At 35.4% G+C, this 14,122-nt stretch overlaps 1 protein-coding gene across 2 annotated transcripts in view; it reads right to left on the reverse strand.

The window, feature by feature from the left end:
- The window catches only part of LOC117327652 (ALK tyrosine kinase receptor-like), a 43,875-nt gene that overhangs the window by 10,806 nt on the left and 18,947 nt on the right, over nucleotides 1-14,122 (reverse strand). The window contains exons 2-11 of one of the 2 annotated variants that reach the window (XM_033884724.1): nucleotides 8,439-8,627; nucleotides 7,873-8,074; nucleotides 6,450-6,580; nucleotides 4,251-4,385; nucleotides 3,754-3,900; nucleotides 3,405-3,505; nucleotides 2,565-2,731; nucleotides 2,166-2,254; nucleotides 1,110-1,250; nucleotides 305-593 (exon numbers count right to left, since the gene is read on the reverse strand). In XM_033884724.1, the coding sequence (XP_033740615.1) occupies nucleotides 305-593; nucleotides 1,110-1,250; nucleotides 2,166-2,254; nucleotides 2,565-2,731; nucleotides 3,405-3,505; nucleotides 3,754-3,900; nucleotides 4,251-4,385; nucleotides 6,450-6,580; nucleotides 7,873-8,074; nucleotides 8,439-8,627 (1,591 nt within the window). The remainder of the gene's footprint in view (nucleotides 1-304; nucleotides 594-1,109; nucleotides 1,251-2,165; nucleotides 2,255-2,564; nucleotides 2,732-3,404; nucleotides 3,506-3,753; nucleotides 3,901-4,250; nucleotides 4,386-6,449; nucleotides 6,581-7,872; nucleotides 8,075-8,438; nucleotides 8,628-14,122) is intronic. The other variant, XM_033884725.1, reaches the window with a different exon arrangement.

The following is a 14,122-nucleotide window of genomic DNA, read 5'->3' on the forward strand; positions in this document are numbered from 1 at the left end:
GATTTATCAATTTTACTTCCTCCTTATAGTTTGAAGCCATTAGCTACTTAATGTCTCAGTGGCGAAGACGTCGCGTTTTTTATGGGGATTAATTCTTGTTTGGTAAATAAGAATGCAAAATAGCATGAGAATCTTTGCTACCTTGGACTATATCAAAATACAAGTAGTTTTTGCTAAAACAGAATATTATTAGTTTTACTATAGAGCTTTTTGCAATTTAACGGTAATACTGTATACCCTAACTCACAGTATTCAAAATCATTAAATATGAATGCCCACTACAAAATGCTACATTATTCTGTACCTCACAAGTCTGATTTTGGACCTGGGGATATTCCGGATCATTTCCTCACTCTCTTGAATCCATTCGTAATAAGGTGAAATAGTCATGTTGCAGATACTTCCGTTTAGGGATGCCTGGCGGTCGGAAGTAGTGTCCTCCGCTAGTAGAGCCTCGTCTTGGAGGGTGTGCTTGTCTTCCAGGCAGGACATGGTGGTGGAAGTTGTGGTTGAGGAGTGAGACGAGTTCTTTCTAGGCGAGAATGCTTTCCTACACGGACCTTCTACAGCCTTTCTGCGACGTCTTATCACTACTAACGCAACGTCAATGTTATAAATGTCGTTATTGGTTTCAAGATGTACTGTATTTCAATGAAATTAAGATACCTCGTATAAATATTCATCATTAGCAATCTTAAGAATCTGAGTAACTTAACAGACATAAGAAAGTACCATTTAAAAAAAAAGAAATTACATACATACTCAATGATGTGTGTTTTTTCTTATTCAAATTGCAAAACGGATGAAGGGAGCAGAACTGCCTTGATGAAAAGTATAAAGGTTAAAAGTGGGTTAGAAAAAGAAAACATTTTTTGGGTTCGTTATTTTTTTGCTGTAGGTTACATGAGATGAGAATAACTTCATGCGTTTAGATAACTATTTTACAGACTTAGTGAAACTGAAAGCATATCATGAATACAAATAACTGCGTATATATGTATATAACATAGCAACACAACTGACGATAGGAAACAACTTTATGGTTCGTGCCCTGACCGGGCCTTGGACTCGTGACCTAAGGCACCAAATCGCCTAGCCATAATAGTTACCTATCAATGCCACAGAAAGTGCCGTGAGGCCTGCTACAAGCCCTGTTATGGTCCCGAGTACGATTAGTACTACCCCGGATCGCTCTCTCTCTGATTCCATTACCCTTAAGAACATCATGGTGTCGTTGTGCACATCGGATTCTGTTGATGATAAGAATTTAAGATTGAATCACTGTTGTATGCAAGTTATTGTCAGTTAACAGGTCATGCCCCGAATTGCAACAAATTATATACTTAGTGTCTTAATGTTGAGAAACGTTTAGTATCGATATGTAAGGAATCATTAAAGATGATAAGCCCATGCTGTTTTCATCCATACACTCGGGTCTTGACTTACCAATCAGGTTGATTGTGTGGACACACGTACAGAATAAGGACCGGCTATACATCACGATGATGGCAAACTAATAGACGTTGATAGGACCGATAATCGTTTTAGATTATACCAATAAATACTCTTGATTAGATGGGACATTTTACGGATAATTGTGTTGGTTAACATCTAATTGTCTACTTGACCGACATTAATGGGTTAGTAGGTCAATACCTATACCAACCGGCTAAAACAAATAGCATTAGGGTAAAAGAATGTAAATTAAGAAAGGAATAATCGTACAGTATAATTTCATGATGTTTGAGTGCACGACGTTTATCGATTTCAGTCAATACATTAATGTTATATAATTATCATCTTGGTGAAGATGAATACAGCTATTAGCCCCAATATTGTGATATTGACCAGGGCAGGCTAATAATAAAATCTAAGACTAAGGGAGTGTCCACATCCACCGAAGCTATACACAAACAATATGTTATTTCATATACGTGACCAACAGGGGTTCATATTGGTTGTGTTTTATTCCATAGCGGCGTCATCAACGACAACTTGACTACAGTCGGCGATATTATCAAATGTATCTGACACGACACGACTTATCCTGATACATCACGATATTACAATGTTTAAGACAAATAATTATGCTCACTGCATTAATTAAACTAAGAGTTTAATGTGTTCGTGCTTTTTCGAGAATTCAGGCACATTTTTGGTCTTACCTTGTTTAAAGCAGTCTGGGGAAAGAGAAACGAAATCCATCAGAATGTCCTCCGAAATAAATACTGTCGCCCAAATCTCCAGGGCAAACCTGATAACGAAGACCGAGAGTCATTAGGGAACTGGTAATGCTAGTTATGATTGTGTTAGGTTAGTCGTTACTTCGCTAGATTGACACATGTTTGAGACGAGCAAGATATTTGTGATATCTAGTTAGAGTATAAAACGAATACAGCATCTGTGAAGGCAGCTTGAACAGCATGATATTTTCAACATGACTTAATGCTCGAAAACATTTATCAGTAAGAGAGAGAGCAGCATAGATTAAAATTATTAAACCGAGAAGGAAATTCAAATCATTGCAATTATATATATCACTACCATTGGCCAGGTACACCTACCTGCCATTGGTTACAGGAAGAGTGGCGCTATAGTGGTTCCATTTAGGACTCTTGGAAGGAATAGATTCTATAGGTAGATGCATCCAGGTGACCTTGTCAGTGTCTAGCATCTCATAGAGCTTTACTCCTACCCTCTCTTGTCGGACGTTGTGCATGGAAAAGCGAAGCTAAAAGTAGTAATTGATAGTGTTAACATATTTCTTGGATTCGTTTTCGACTACGACGTCATATTGCCAAATGCGGCGTCTGATCTTTTTCATAAAACATGGTGAAAATATATAACATTTTTGATGTGATCTATTTTTCTTGTTGCAAAACAGTGGTTAGACGAAATATGTACGTTAAAGATTTATATTTCTATATAGTTAAAACAACACGGACGTAAAACATATATATAATGCGGTCAATTATATAACCATTCAAGAATACCAGAAATGAGATACCTAATATAGTCAATATCCAGCCCATTAAGAACACGATATTATTGTATAATTTCTTGAAACCGACCAGTGTCGTATACTGATTATAGCATCACATCCAGAGATCATGAACTTGCCCTCAGTATTATTTTATTCTATGACAACACATCTATTTTGTATATTATTAGCCAAATGCAAAACCACAGATTGAAAAAATAGTACTGAAGATGTATATAAAAGAAAACCCGTTAAAATCCCAAAACCTGTCATTGGGTATATACAAAGTGTAATCTGAACTTAGGTCATTAAGGATTTAATATGAAGTGCCAAATATGTTGCAAATATTTTCACTTGTGGTTTTGGGGTGTGCTGGGCGTTTTCCCCTTACATTAAAGGACATGATGATTGTATGTCTCAGTACCTGACAAGTATTATTAGTGTAGTATAGCGCTGACACTTCCCGATAGATGACAGCATCTTCACTTGGTGAGCATTGTTTCCCTCTCAATTGTAAAACAACACCTATGAAAAAAATAACTGGAAATTGCAAACATCATCTTGATTGCATCACAACGATTGGATGAAAACATCAATGTACAGATACATGCAAAGCTAATTTATAAAGTTATTCAAAAATGATCCACTGGACACATGTTTTTCTTACCCTATCGGTTTCTTTGTTAGGAAACATATTGATTAAAACATATGTTCTACATATTAGTAAGTTGTTATATTGCCGATGTCATCGAATATCTGTGAAGATCGCTTACCATGGGTATTGTCGACATTGGCTTTTTCGATATCTGTGTAGTTTGCTCTGTCGAACACACACTGTGTCTGGGTCCGGAAGGGCGATCGCGTTTCCCAGCCACACCAACCATTATCAAACGAACAGCTACCGTTCCATTGATTATCGTCTACCGTGTAATGACAGATACATATTAGAAGCTGTAAATAGTACTTTTAATGAAATTAAGAGCCAACCTGTGTCGTCGAAAATATAATTGTCTCTCCTTTAGTATTTGTATGTCCATACTGTAATGCCGGTGTTACACTATGTTTTATTTGTATATATTGCACGTAATAGGATATTTTGTATCCGATAACGTTCACGTCCAAATGCGGTCATCTATATTATGATTACTTTGACAAAGGAATATATACATCATCATTGTATAAAAGTTACCTCATTAGAATTATCATTTTTTCCCAGCAATTATTCAATAATAACAAATCTGAATTACAATAATTTCAAAGTGCTACTTACAACATCTAGAGAGGTATTCGTCCTCGCCGAACAGACAGTCAGGAATTAGGTCGCAGAGTTTAGAGTGAGGTAGCCAGTGACAGGTGCTGCACTGGAAGTAGCCTGTCCCACACGCCATAGGGGGTATCTCCTTATCTGAACAACACAGAAAACCATACATCAGCGACAGTTATTGGCTAGAAGTGTAAACATATGGACTGGTTTGGACGTAAAAACACATGTGCTAGGAATGACATCTACGCATATAAAGTATGTTCATTGTTTTCTGTTTTTCTCAAAAGGCAGCGTGAAGTAAATTAAAAGCATATATCGTAAATAAAGAAAGAACGTGTTGCTCAGTGAAGGATAGGAAATATCAATATGTTTATATGAACAGTAAATTGTGCAGTGTCGTCCAAGAATTCTTGAAGCAAAACCTGAAGGATATTCAAGACAACAGGAAGTTTGTCTTATCGTTTCACACACGTAGGGAATAATTGTTAGTGAGAATCGGTTAAACAACATATCTATCAGACCTTTATATACACTCCTACTTGATGGCACTAAAGAAAGATATTTGTATTTAACCTTATGTGACTTGGGGGGTCGTATCAATACTGAAGCGACATTGAAAAGTACTTAACTGTATCCCCCGAGATGCCCTATAAAACAGGACCACTCCTTCACCGATTACCTAACCTTAGTAATGAACCATGCTTGAGATGTGTTTAATCTCCTGCTGTCCGTGTGAAGGAAATTATCTCGTTACTTTTATAGAATCTACATACACCCGATATATAACAGCAATCAATAGAAAGTACCTACCGATAAGCAAGGAACAAAAGTTACAGGAGATTATATATTGAGAAATCATTCTTTCGAAAGAGAATAGAATACAATGGTAGGAATCATTCAGGGGCTGAAAACGGAAAGGTTCGATCCTGGTTAACAGGTTTAATGAGCCACACCTACGTATCGATAACAATATCAACATCATTTTTGTCAGTCAGTAATTGAGTTTGGATACTTCATTCCGTATCACATGTCAGGCATTTCCCTTGCTGTACATATATATTTATCCATTGCAATTTCGTTCTTGTGTTACCGTCATCCTGGGAATATAAAATGTCTTACTGAGTTTCATTCTATACAGACGCTTTGGGATTCTTAAATTAGAGTTTCTTTGTTCGTTGACAATACTTGTTTAGCTGGATTTTGATCTCTATGGTACCAACATATTTAATACGTAATTTTAAAATATCAACAAGAGATAGAATGTTTATTGTTCGAACACAATGAAAATGTCGGTGAAAACTTTTCACTAGTATTTTCCAGGACTGCTAAATGTCATCCCACTACTTGAAACATAATACAAAGAAAATAAGAGAAACATATTCCTCTTTTAGAAAAATATGAGATTAATATTGTAAAATCTTCCTTTAACATTGCATTTAAGCACGTATTGCAAGTGCAGAAATGATGTTTGGTTTGTTTGGTTTGTTTTTGTTTAACATCCTATTAACAGCCGGGTCATTTAAGGACGTGCCAGGTTTTGGAGGTGGAGGAAAGCTGGAGTACCCGGAGAAAAACCACCGGCCTACGGTCAGTACCTGGCAACTCCCCCACGTAGGTTTCGATCCCGCAACCCAGAGGTGGAGGGCTAGTGATAAAGTGTCGGGACACCTTAACCACTCGGCCACCGCGGCCCCTTCAGAAATTATAATGTATATCAAAACAATTAATTATCATTTCAGACAAGAAATCAATCGTGTGTTTTACTGTAATGATAAATAATTATAACATTCTTATTTTTATCATTGTGTTGTAAATTATTTTAAAACTTCAAATGCTACTAGAGGGCAACCTATATTCTAAATTAGAAAACCTTTATATACGATATTTTTCTATTTTTTTGTGAGTTTTTTTTATATATAACAAAAAGCCTATCTTTTTGGATTTGAAATTATCATTCAAATATGACCGCTCTATCGCTTTCACGTCCTTTCATGCTTCTTTGGAAGATACGATCTGAGAATCTATACACACTAATCATAGGTCAAGCAAATCATATTGCATATTGATTTGTTACTTTGGAAGGAATGGCCGCAACAATGGATGGTCGAACGATTATGAATGAGGGGGTAATCGAATTCCTTACTGCTCAAGATTTAATGGGTTTTTGCTGTGTTACGTTACATCCCACACAAGCTCATTGAATACCTTCAGCTTCCCCACACTGTAGCAGAGAGATATCGTCCACCGCCACGTTTCCCTTGGCGCTGTGCAAAACAATATCGATGGAGAACGGCGTGTGTACGCTGCCGATATGCACTGATATATTCTGCCAATATCTGAACAAAAAAAAAATCATACTTTAGACTTTAAATACGTGTCGATGGAAAGGAAAATGAAAAAAAAAATTCAAATGGAGAAAACAAGCAAAAGATCGAGGAATACTTAACAATTATCATAAAATAAAAAAAACATAACAAATATTGACAATGTTCCATATGTCTTTGTAGATAACAATCTATTTGCTACGATTTATGAACAGTAGAATTCTAATTGTTCTACAGTTTGATAAAAAGTATTATTTTCTCTGGTGTATAAAAAGTAAAGGAAGTTCTTCTGACATAAGAAAAATAGTAGACTTGTTCTGGAGTGTGATGAAAAGAAGACGTTATTCTAATTTATATTCAATAGAAGAAGTTGTCATCACGTAAGATAAATAGTAGATGTTCTATTATCTGATAAATACTAGAGGTAGTTCTTGGTATGATAAATATGTATGACATGTATGATAAATAACGGTGTTAAGGTTGTTCTGACATATGAACAATGGAATAAGCTGTTCTAGTGTATGATAAATAGTAGACATTGTTCGGATGTATGATTAATATTATCAGCTATACCTGTGTATTTGAATTGTTTATGTGTATAGCATATTAGACATTTTGTTGATGTCGCTGTCGTGCATTAATAACGGTCTTGACGTATGCAGCAGACAATGTATACAGCGCATATTTGTTGATATTAAAGCACAAACTTAAGCACATTGCAAGGCAAATAGTACAGGTTGTTCTATTTTGATATCCTTATCAATTCTTGTGAGCTTTGAGTGCAATTTAATATATATGAATTAGAGCGAGTCCAAAGTACCAAACGTTAATACGTTGAGTAGACGAGAAGTATGTCTGGAACGAGCGCTTGGCCTAACTGGTTGCCAAACCATAATGTTTGCTACATACACCAATACAAAGCAATGTAAAGCATTTATGAATAAACTGTATCTTGTGGTATCTTCCATGTGACCACAGACGCTTTTTACTATGAATCATACTGAAAGTGGTTACAGTTTACTAAAATTACTACCGACAAGATGATAGATGAGGAATTAGGTACCATCTAGTGAAGGAATGCGTGGCTGTTATATAGATACTGCAAGTGATGGCGGTTCGTTTATTTCATTTACAAAGTGTCTTAAGTTCTCTTCCCTTAAAATTCTTTTACACCTTTGCAATGTCTCCTGGAATTTTTGACATTTTACAGCAGGAATATATAGGATTTGAAAATTCAAGAATTTAATGTAAACATAATAAAAACAATTTTGAATTTGAAGTTTTGAATAGTCTCGATTGCTTACCTCTGCCCTGAAAATACAGTATTTTTTCCAAAATGAGCGACCGACTTTGTGACGTTTGCCGTCCGAATGACAATAATGATGTCTCCACGATGTATCCATGACGACATCTGAAGTGTGCATCCGGCGGAACTGCCGTAGATTATTGGGGTCGACAAGGTAGTACTTTCAGTAGCATTCATGGGAAGGAAAAATCCAAACTTGCCTGAAAGATGAAAAAATTGGAAGTGACGTGATACTTATTATTTTCAATATTATTGTTTGAGGAGAAAATTTCCAGTAAACGCGTTTTTATCTTGTATAGTATTTGGTGATAATGGGAATCATAATGGGAATTGATTCGTTACCCCTTTATCAAATGGTGAAAGATTGAAGATATCACATAAAACGTTTTCTATGTCATTCCTTTAATATCCATGACTCTCTTTTTGTTGTTTTTCGTTTGACAACCTACAGGTTTGACACCCTACACGTTTGTTTTTTCAATATCAATTGATCATATCTCATTTATTCGTACGTAAAACTAACTTGAGCTTATTCACTTGACCAATCTTGTAGTGCATGCATACCATGTGATACTCCGAAGGTGGTATCAACAAAAGGGATAAACCTATCGTAGTCCTCGCAATGGACCCGTCGGAACACACGGTATTTATCCAGTCCTTGTATGGAGCACAACGTCTGCCCAGCTGTCCAAGTCAACATGGTGCTCGAATCAAATTCCATCTGGCATTCACTTTCAAAATTACAGGTGAACTCTGAAATACAAGTGTCAGCATTTTTGATCCATATGATACTTATTCCAAGACAATTATTTTTATGGTATTTTCATTTCTTCAGCTGATAGAAATGTACTTCGTTATCGTTACATTAACACAATTTGACAGGTACTTATATCTTGTGTGCCTATTTTATAATCTTCTGAGAGTGCAAATGGTAGATACTTCTGGTGGACATTCCAGTCCTCAAGATTGATCGTAACCTGCTTGATATGTTCCAATTCATTTGAATATTGACATGGTTTAGAACATACACATATACTTAACGTTCTTTTAGTCGAGTAATGTTTCTGAATTATGAGTTTTTTTGCAACTTCCAATGTGTCCTTAAAATTCAGGCCGGTGAGTTGTGAACAGCCTGTAGGTGTTTGTTGTTGCCACCTGGGGATAAGTCATTGAAGAAAATGCTGAAAACTTGAATTTTGGGCCTTTTGCACCTCCCAATATAGATTTTGACATTTCTCGTGACCTCTTCCGAAGTGTTTGTCACTTCCTATGATCAACACTTTAGCCCTTAGCATCACCAATGAGTCATAGAAGGACGAAGAATATGAATGATGCAGTTTATTCAATTTTGGCTCAATTGTAATTAACTCATAATTTTGCTTTGAAAGGAACTCTTTATCTTATATGTATTTGATGTTTAAGTCATGCCTAGTACATAGTGTAACGCCACTAGCAGGTTTATCAACTTAAGTTTTAACCTGATATCTGCATGAAATTATTTGTAGATTATTTTATTTATTATTTACTTTTTCTGTTCTTGATAAAGATTTGACACAACCCCATGCCACATCTTTACCTTTACCGTAGACCTTGGGCAAAAGTGAGGATGGTATATTACATCTCAAGGCACTGGTGTGTTTATGAGGTGAACATGGGGTGTATAGAGGAGTATGGATATAAATGCCCTACGTTTGCAAGGTCAATACAGTTCTGGATGTACGTGATATGATAATTGTTTACACGTTTGTTATTGTGGACGTACATGCTAATCACTGATGTAGTTTCCAATACACGTCTGCTTTTTATTCTCTGTCAATGTTGTACTCGTGAACCCAATATAGTTGGTGCCAAATTGTGATATGTATGGCCATCTTCTACTATTGTTCCTATAAAGGACCATTATTCGATAATGTTCTTATATTGACGACTAGTCATATCAAGGCATGTAAACAGCATTGTGAGTACATGTTCGATGTCCAGCAGAATCAAAGAGATACTTCATTTCTTACTGATGTTATTAAGACTAGCTCCAGGCTCGACTTTCATGGTAACATTACTCCAGACACACACCCACTAACCATCACGTGTTCTGTTTCATTATAGCTCAAATTCTTATTCAACGTCATAACACTTTTATTCTAAGGTATCATGTGTAGCTGTTGACAAGTTCTGAGGTGCGAAAATACCCATGATCAATACTTATTTTACCGTTTCACACCTGCAACTAACATGGATACATAAACTTATCATAACAACACACACTGTATACAGGATGTACAGTCCTTTGACAGTCAGCTCATAATACGTGACGTATCATCGTAATTATGATTATAGTGACCTGTTGTTTTTAAACCGAAGGCATATTTTCTTATGTTTAAATGGAAACGTTCTTTATATATTCTAGGAATGACTTTGTGGAATTAAACATTCTTTAATTCTAGATGCCTTTTACCTCATAGTCATGTATACCAGAAATAATTTTGTGAACCTCATATCACCGCGTGATCTTCTATATGGTAATGTTGATAATTCAATTGTCTGTAGTGCATACATTGAACATCACAATTGCCAGGCGTTCATTATAAGGATGTGTATCAAAACCCTTAAATACATTTATTGACTTTTTGACATTTAGAGACTCTAGCACGACAACGGAAAAAGTAAAACCCAATGTAATTGTTCTTTTTTTCTTTATCTTAACGGTTACAAGAGAAAAGATGTACATTGTATATATTTATATGCAACCATTGTTTTTGTCAGACGTGGGTAGATAAACAATCTTGATTGATACAATCAATATAAGGAGCTTTAGATTACTGTCATCTAAAGAATGTTAAATGACGTACGAGTACAATCCCAATTGATGCTTCCCATTGTAGCCATACATTTAACAGGCTTAACAAGACTCCTACACACCTTTCTGTTCCGTGATTATTCTGGTTCAATCTCCTTGTGACTTCTAATTGACTTCATTTAGGCATGTTCAGCATATTGACAAGAATAAACCAATAAACACGTGCATGTCCGCTAGGTCATATAGTGCTTTGATGCAGGAAACAATTCGTTAGGCTTGAAATAAGTCGATATGTTCAAAACACAATTAATTTGATATAAGTGATTTCCTATAGATAGGGGATAATCAAATAGTTATTTGTGACGTTCAACCATTTTTTTTCTTGATTGCATTTTAATATTATTATTAATACATATCAAAATAACAGACAATGCCAACATACAGTAATAACAAAACTGTAATTATATCTAAAAGTCGATCAAACGAGGACAAAATACGAACACAAATATAGATGTGGATAAAGACACTTGAAAAAAGTGCAAGGAGAACAAGACCATGTGTTGCAGAGGGTAAGCGTCTTCAATGATGACACCTCCTTAGTCACATTCTGTAAATGAGAACTAGGATGGTGCCAACATAACCACTAGGTATATCAACATACACCGAACACGTATGGCTTCATATCTTATACGGATATAGAAGATCACCAAATTGGATAATGAGATCCTCATTCATCAAATCATCAACTACGTTAATTATATTTCTGGTCGTTAACTCTGTGGACCACTCATTTTTGCATTTAAATGATCACAGACAATACAATCTGTATCCATTTGTGTTTAACATGTGACTTAAATGTTTGTAAATGTGCGTCATCTATTTTGATATGTCTGACATTGCACATGGTGCATAACGTATCCACTCATTTCATGTATTTTTAACTCGTTGACCTTACTGGGATTCAGTATTCCAAGATATATCTCGTACCTGTCAAACACAAATTTTCTTAATGCAATGACACGTCTTATTTACTGTGTTTATGTCTCCGGTATTCCACTTATATTGTATATATTATCGAAGTGAAGTGTTCCGTGAAGTAAAATAGAAACAAAGCATTTTGTTCTAAAAATATTCCATAGAAATATCTATCGTGTCACTAGAAAGTGATATATGGGGTAGGTAGATATTATTATCGAAGGGAAATGATCCGTTAAGTAACATAGAAAACATTATATTCTAAAAATATTCTATCGAAATAGGAAATATGTCATTAGACAGTGAAATAGGGGATAAGTTATTAGAGTCCCTTTTGAATATATTGAGGTTCATAATTAATAAATATTACCAAAATGTCGAATTACAATAGCGCTTATCATAACCCTCATATAAATGATTGAGAGGAACCAGCGTTTCTGTTCGTGATCATTGACCTGGTGTGTTGCCATTGTTTTGTTGTAAATGTTTGCTCTCATCACCATAACAGCGTGATGATGCATTTCAATCACATTTGTCAATGAACGTTTTGGGACACACTGTCAGTCTAACATAACATGCAATTATTCAATATTTCATGGGAATGCAATTGATTTAAGTTTCCTGGTAAAAAAAACCAAACTGGTGTTGTTCTGAATCACCATATCTGGCACGCTTTATGGAGGACATTTACAGAGACGACAACCTATCCAGCGATTTCTAAGTGTAATCCAACTGAAGAGATGACCAAAAAACAGAAACAGGGAACAGCAGCGAACAGAGGAAAGCGAACTAACTGAAAGTTCGAATACATCAAACCAAGCACAAGGAGAACATGGCGGGAAGACCTTTGACAATAAATTGACAAACCTGTGAAGACGAGAAAGTAACAGGAACTACGGAGATACCAAATTAACAGGAACTACGTAGACAAGAAAGAAACGGAATTATGAAGACACCAAATGAACACTAACTGCGAGGATAAAAAAGTAGCATGAACTATGGAGACACCAAATTAACAAGAACGAAATAAACAAGAACAAAACGTGAACAATGGAAATACCAAATTAATATTAACTGCGAGGACATCAAGGAAACCGGAACTATGGAGACAATGGGAGGAAGAGATAGCTATTGTTCCTGTTAAGTCTTTTGATCAAATTATGTCAATGATTCGAATCTACACATATAATGCGAATATATCATTGATTAATATATAATTACCATTTATCTTCCATGTTTATCAGGTGTTGTATTGGTAACATACCCAACTAACCGTTTATACTTCAATACACCTGTACAATATAGCATATCAACTTTATTAACTGACACGCTATCTGTGCAGGTTTCTTATCTGATTCCATTTGGTATTGGTAATATGTTTATCGTGATTATTAATAAAGATACATGCCGATTGGTGTTAAAAGTACATACAGCAATATAGCACAGAGGAATCAGACATGGTGTCCTACTTCAGCACTGAAAGGGACGCAGAAACAAAATAATGTTGCATCTAGAGAAGAAAAGGAAAATGATTACCTGATCAACATCAATAAAACAGTCTGCCAACCAGGACGGGTTTAATCAATTACGTGTAAATAGTTGTTTATCAGGCTACGAATCAGGGTACAGGGCCATTACAACGCTTTTCTTTCAACCTGATAAATGTCGGCTTGTCCTATTTGTAACCTGTTCTCCCGGATGTTGGCTGAGGATATCGGGTGTTGTTCTAACGTTTTCATATAGGATCGGATTTAGTTACAGTACCTTCGATAACCACACCTATATCAAATGATATAAAAGAGAACTTAATTCCATATATACACTTGTTCTGTGAATTGTTATCGATATCGAACTACACATTCTCATATTATAGATAGTGTTTAGGATATCGTTTCATATAAAACATACACCATTTCCGTTTGTGAATTCATGAAGATTCTTTCAATTCAGTTAAAGAAAACTATTCTTCTAAAAGAATTTAGTCCAAAACAGAATATATCATGATAAGCAATTATATAAGAGGGGTCTATATTAATAATATCCAAGCGCATATTGACGAAAAGAACAAAAGACAATCAAAAGCATTTACCTGTCTAGTGAATATCATTTCCCCGTTTTTATTTTGTTGTTCATTTTTCATATATTTTTGAAAATATGTAAAGCATGGGTTTAAAAAATAAAAAGAACAAACTTGTGTACACATTTTTATTGGTCCCCGGTCATTGCAAACAATTTACTAAATGTATTTCACGAGACAGAAATGCCGCTTTAGCAATGCTTCCTCGGGTTTTTAATGCAACGTAAGTGGTAATACCAAAGGCCATCGCCTACGATATAATCTATAATACATGTTACAATTTGTGTAAAATCACCATTCGTTAGCTAGTGTAACATGTTCTCGTGAGAATACAGTAATATGTGCTATGTGACGAGTATTATAGGTGAGTGGAAAGGAACTATCGATGGATCGAGCTATTTT

The sequence above is a fragment of the Pecten maximus genome, chromosome 5, assembly GCF_902652985.1.
Source record: "Pecten maximus chromosome 5, xPecMax1.1, whole genome shotgun sequence".
Taxonomy (NCBI): domain Eukaryota; kingdom Metazoa; phylum Mollusca; class Bivalvia; order Pectinida; family Pectinidae; genus Pecten; species Pecten maximus.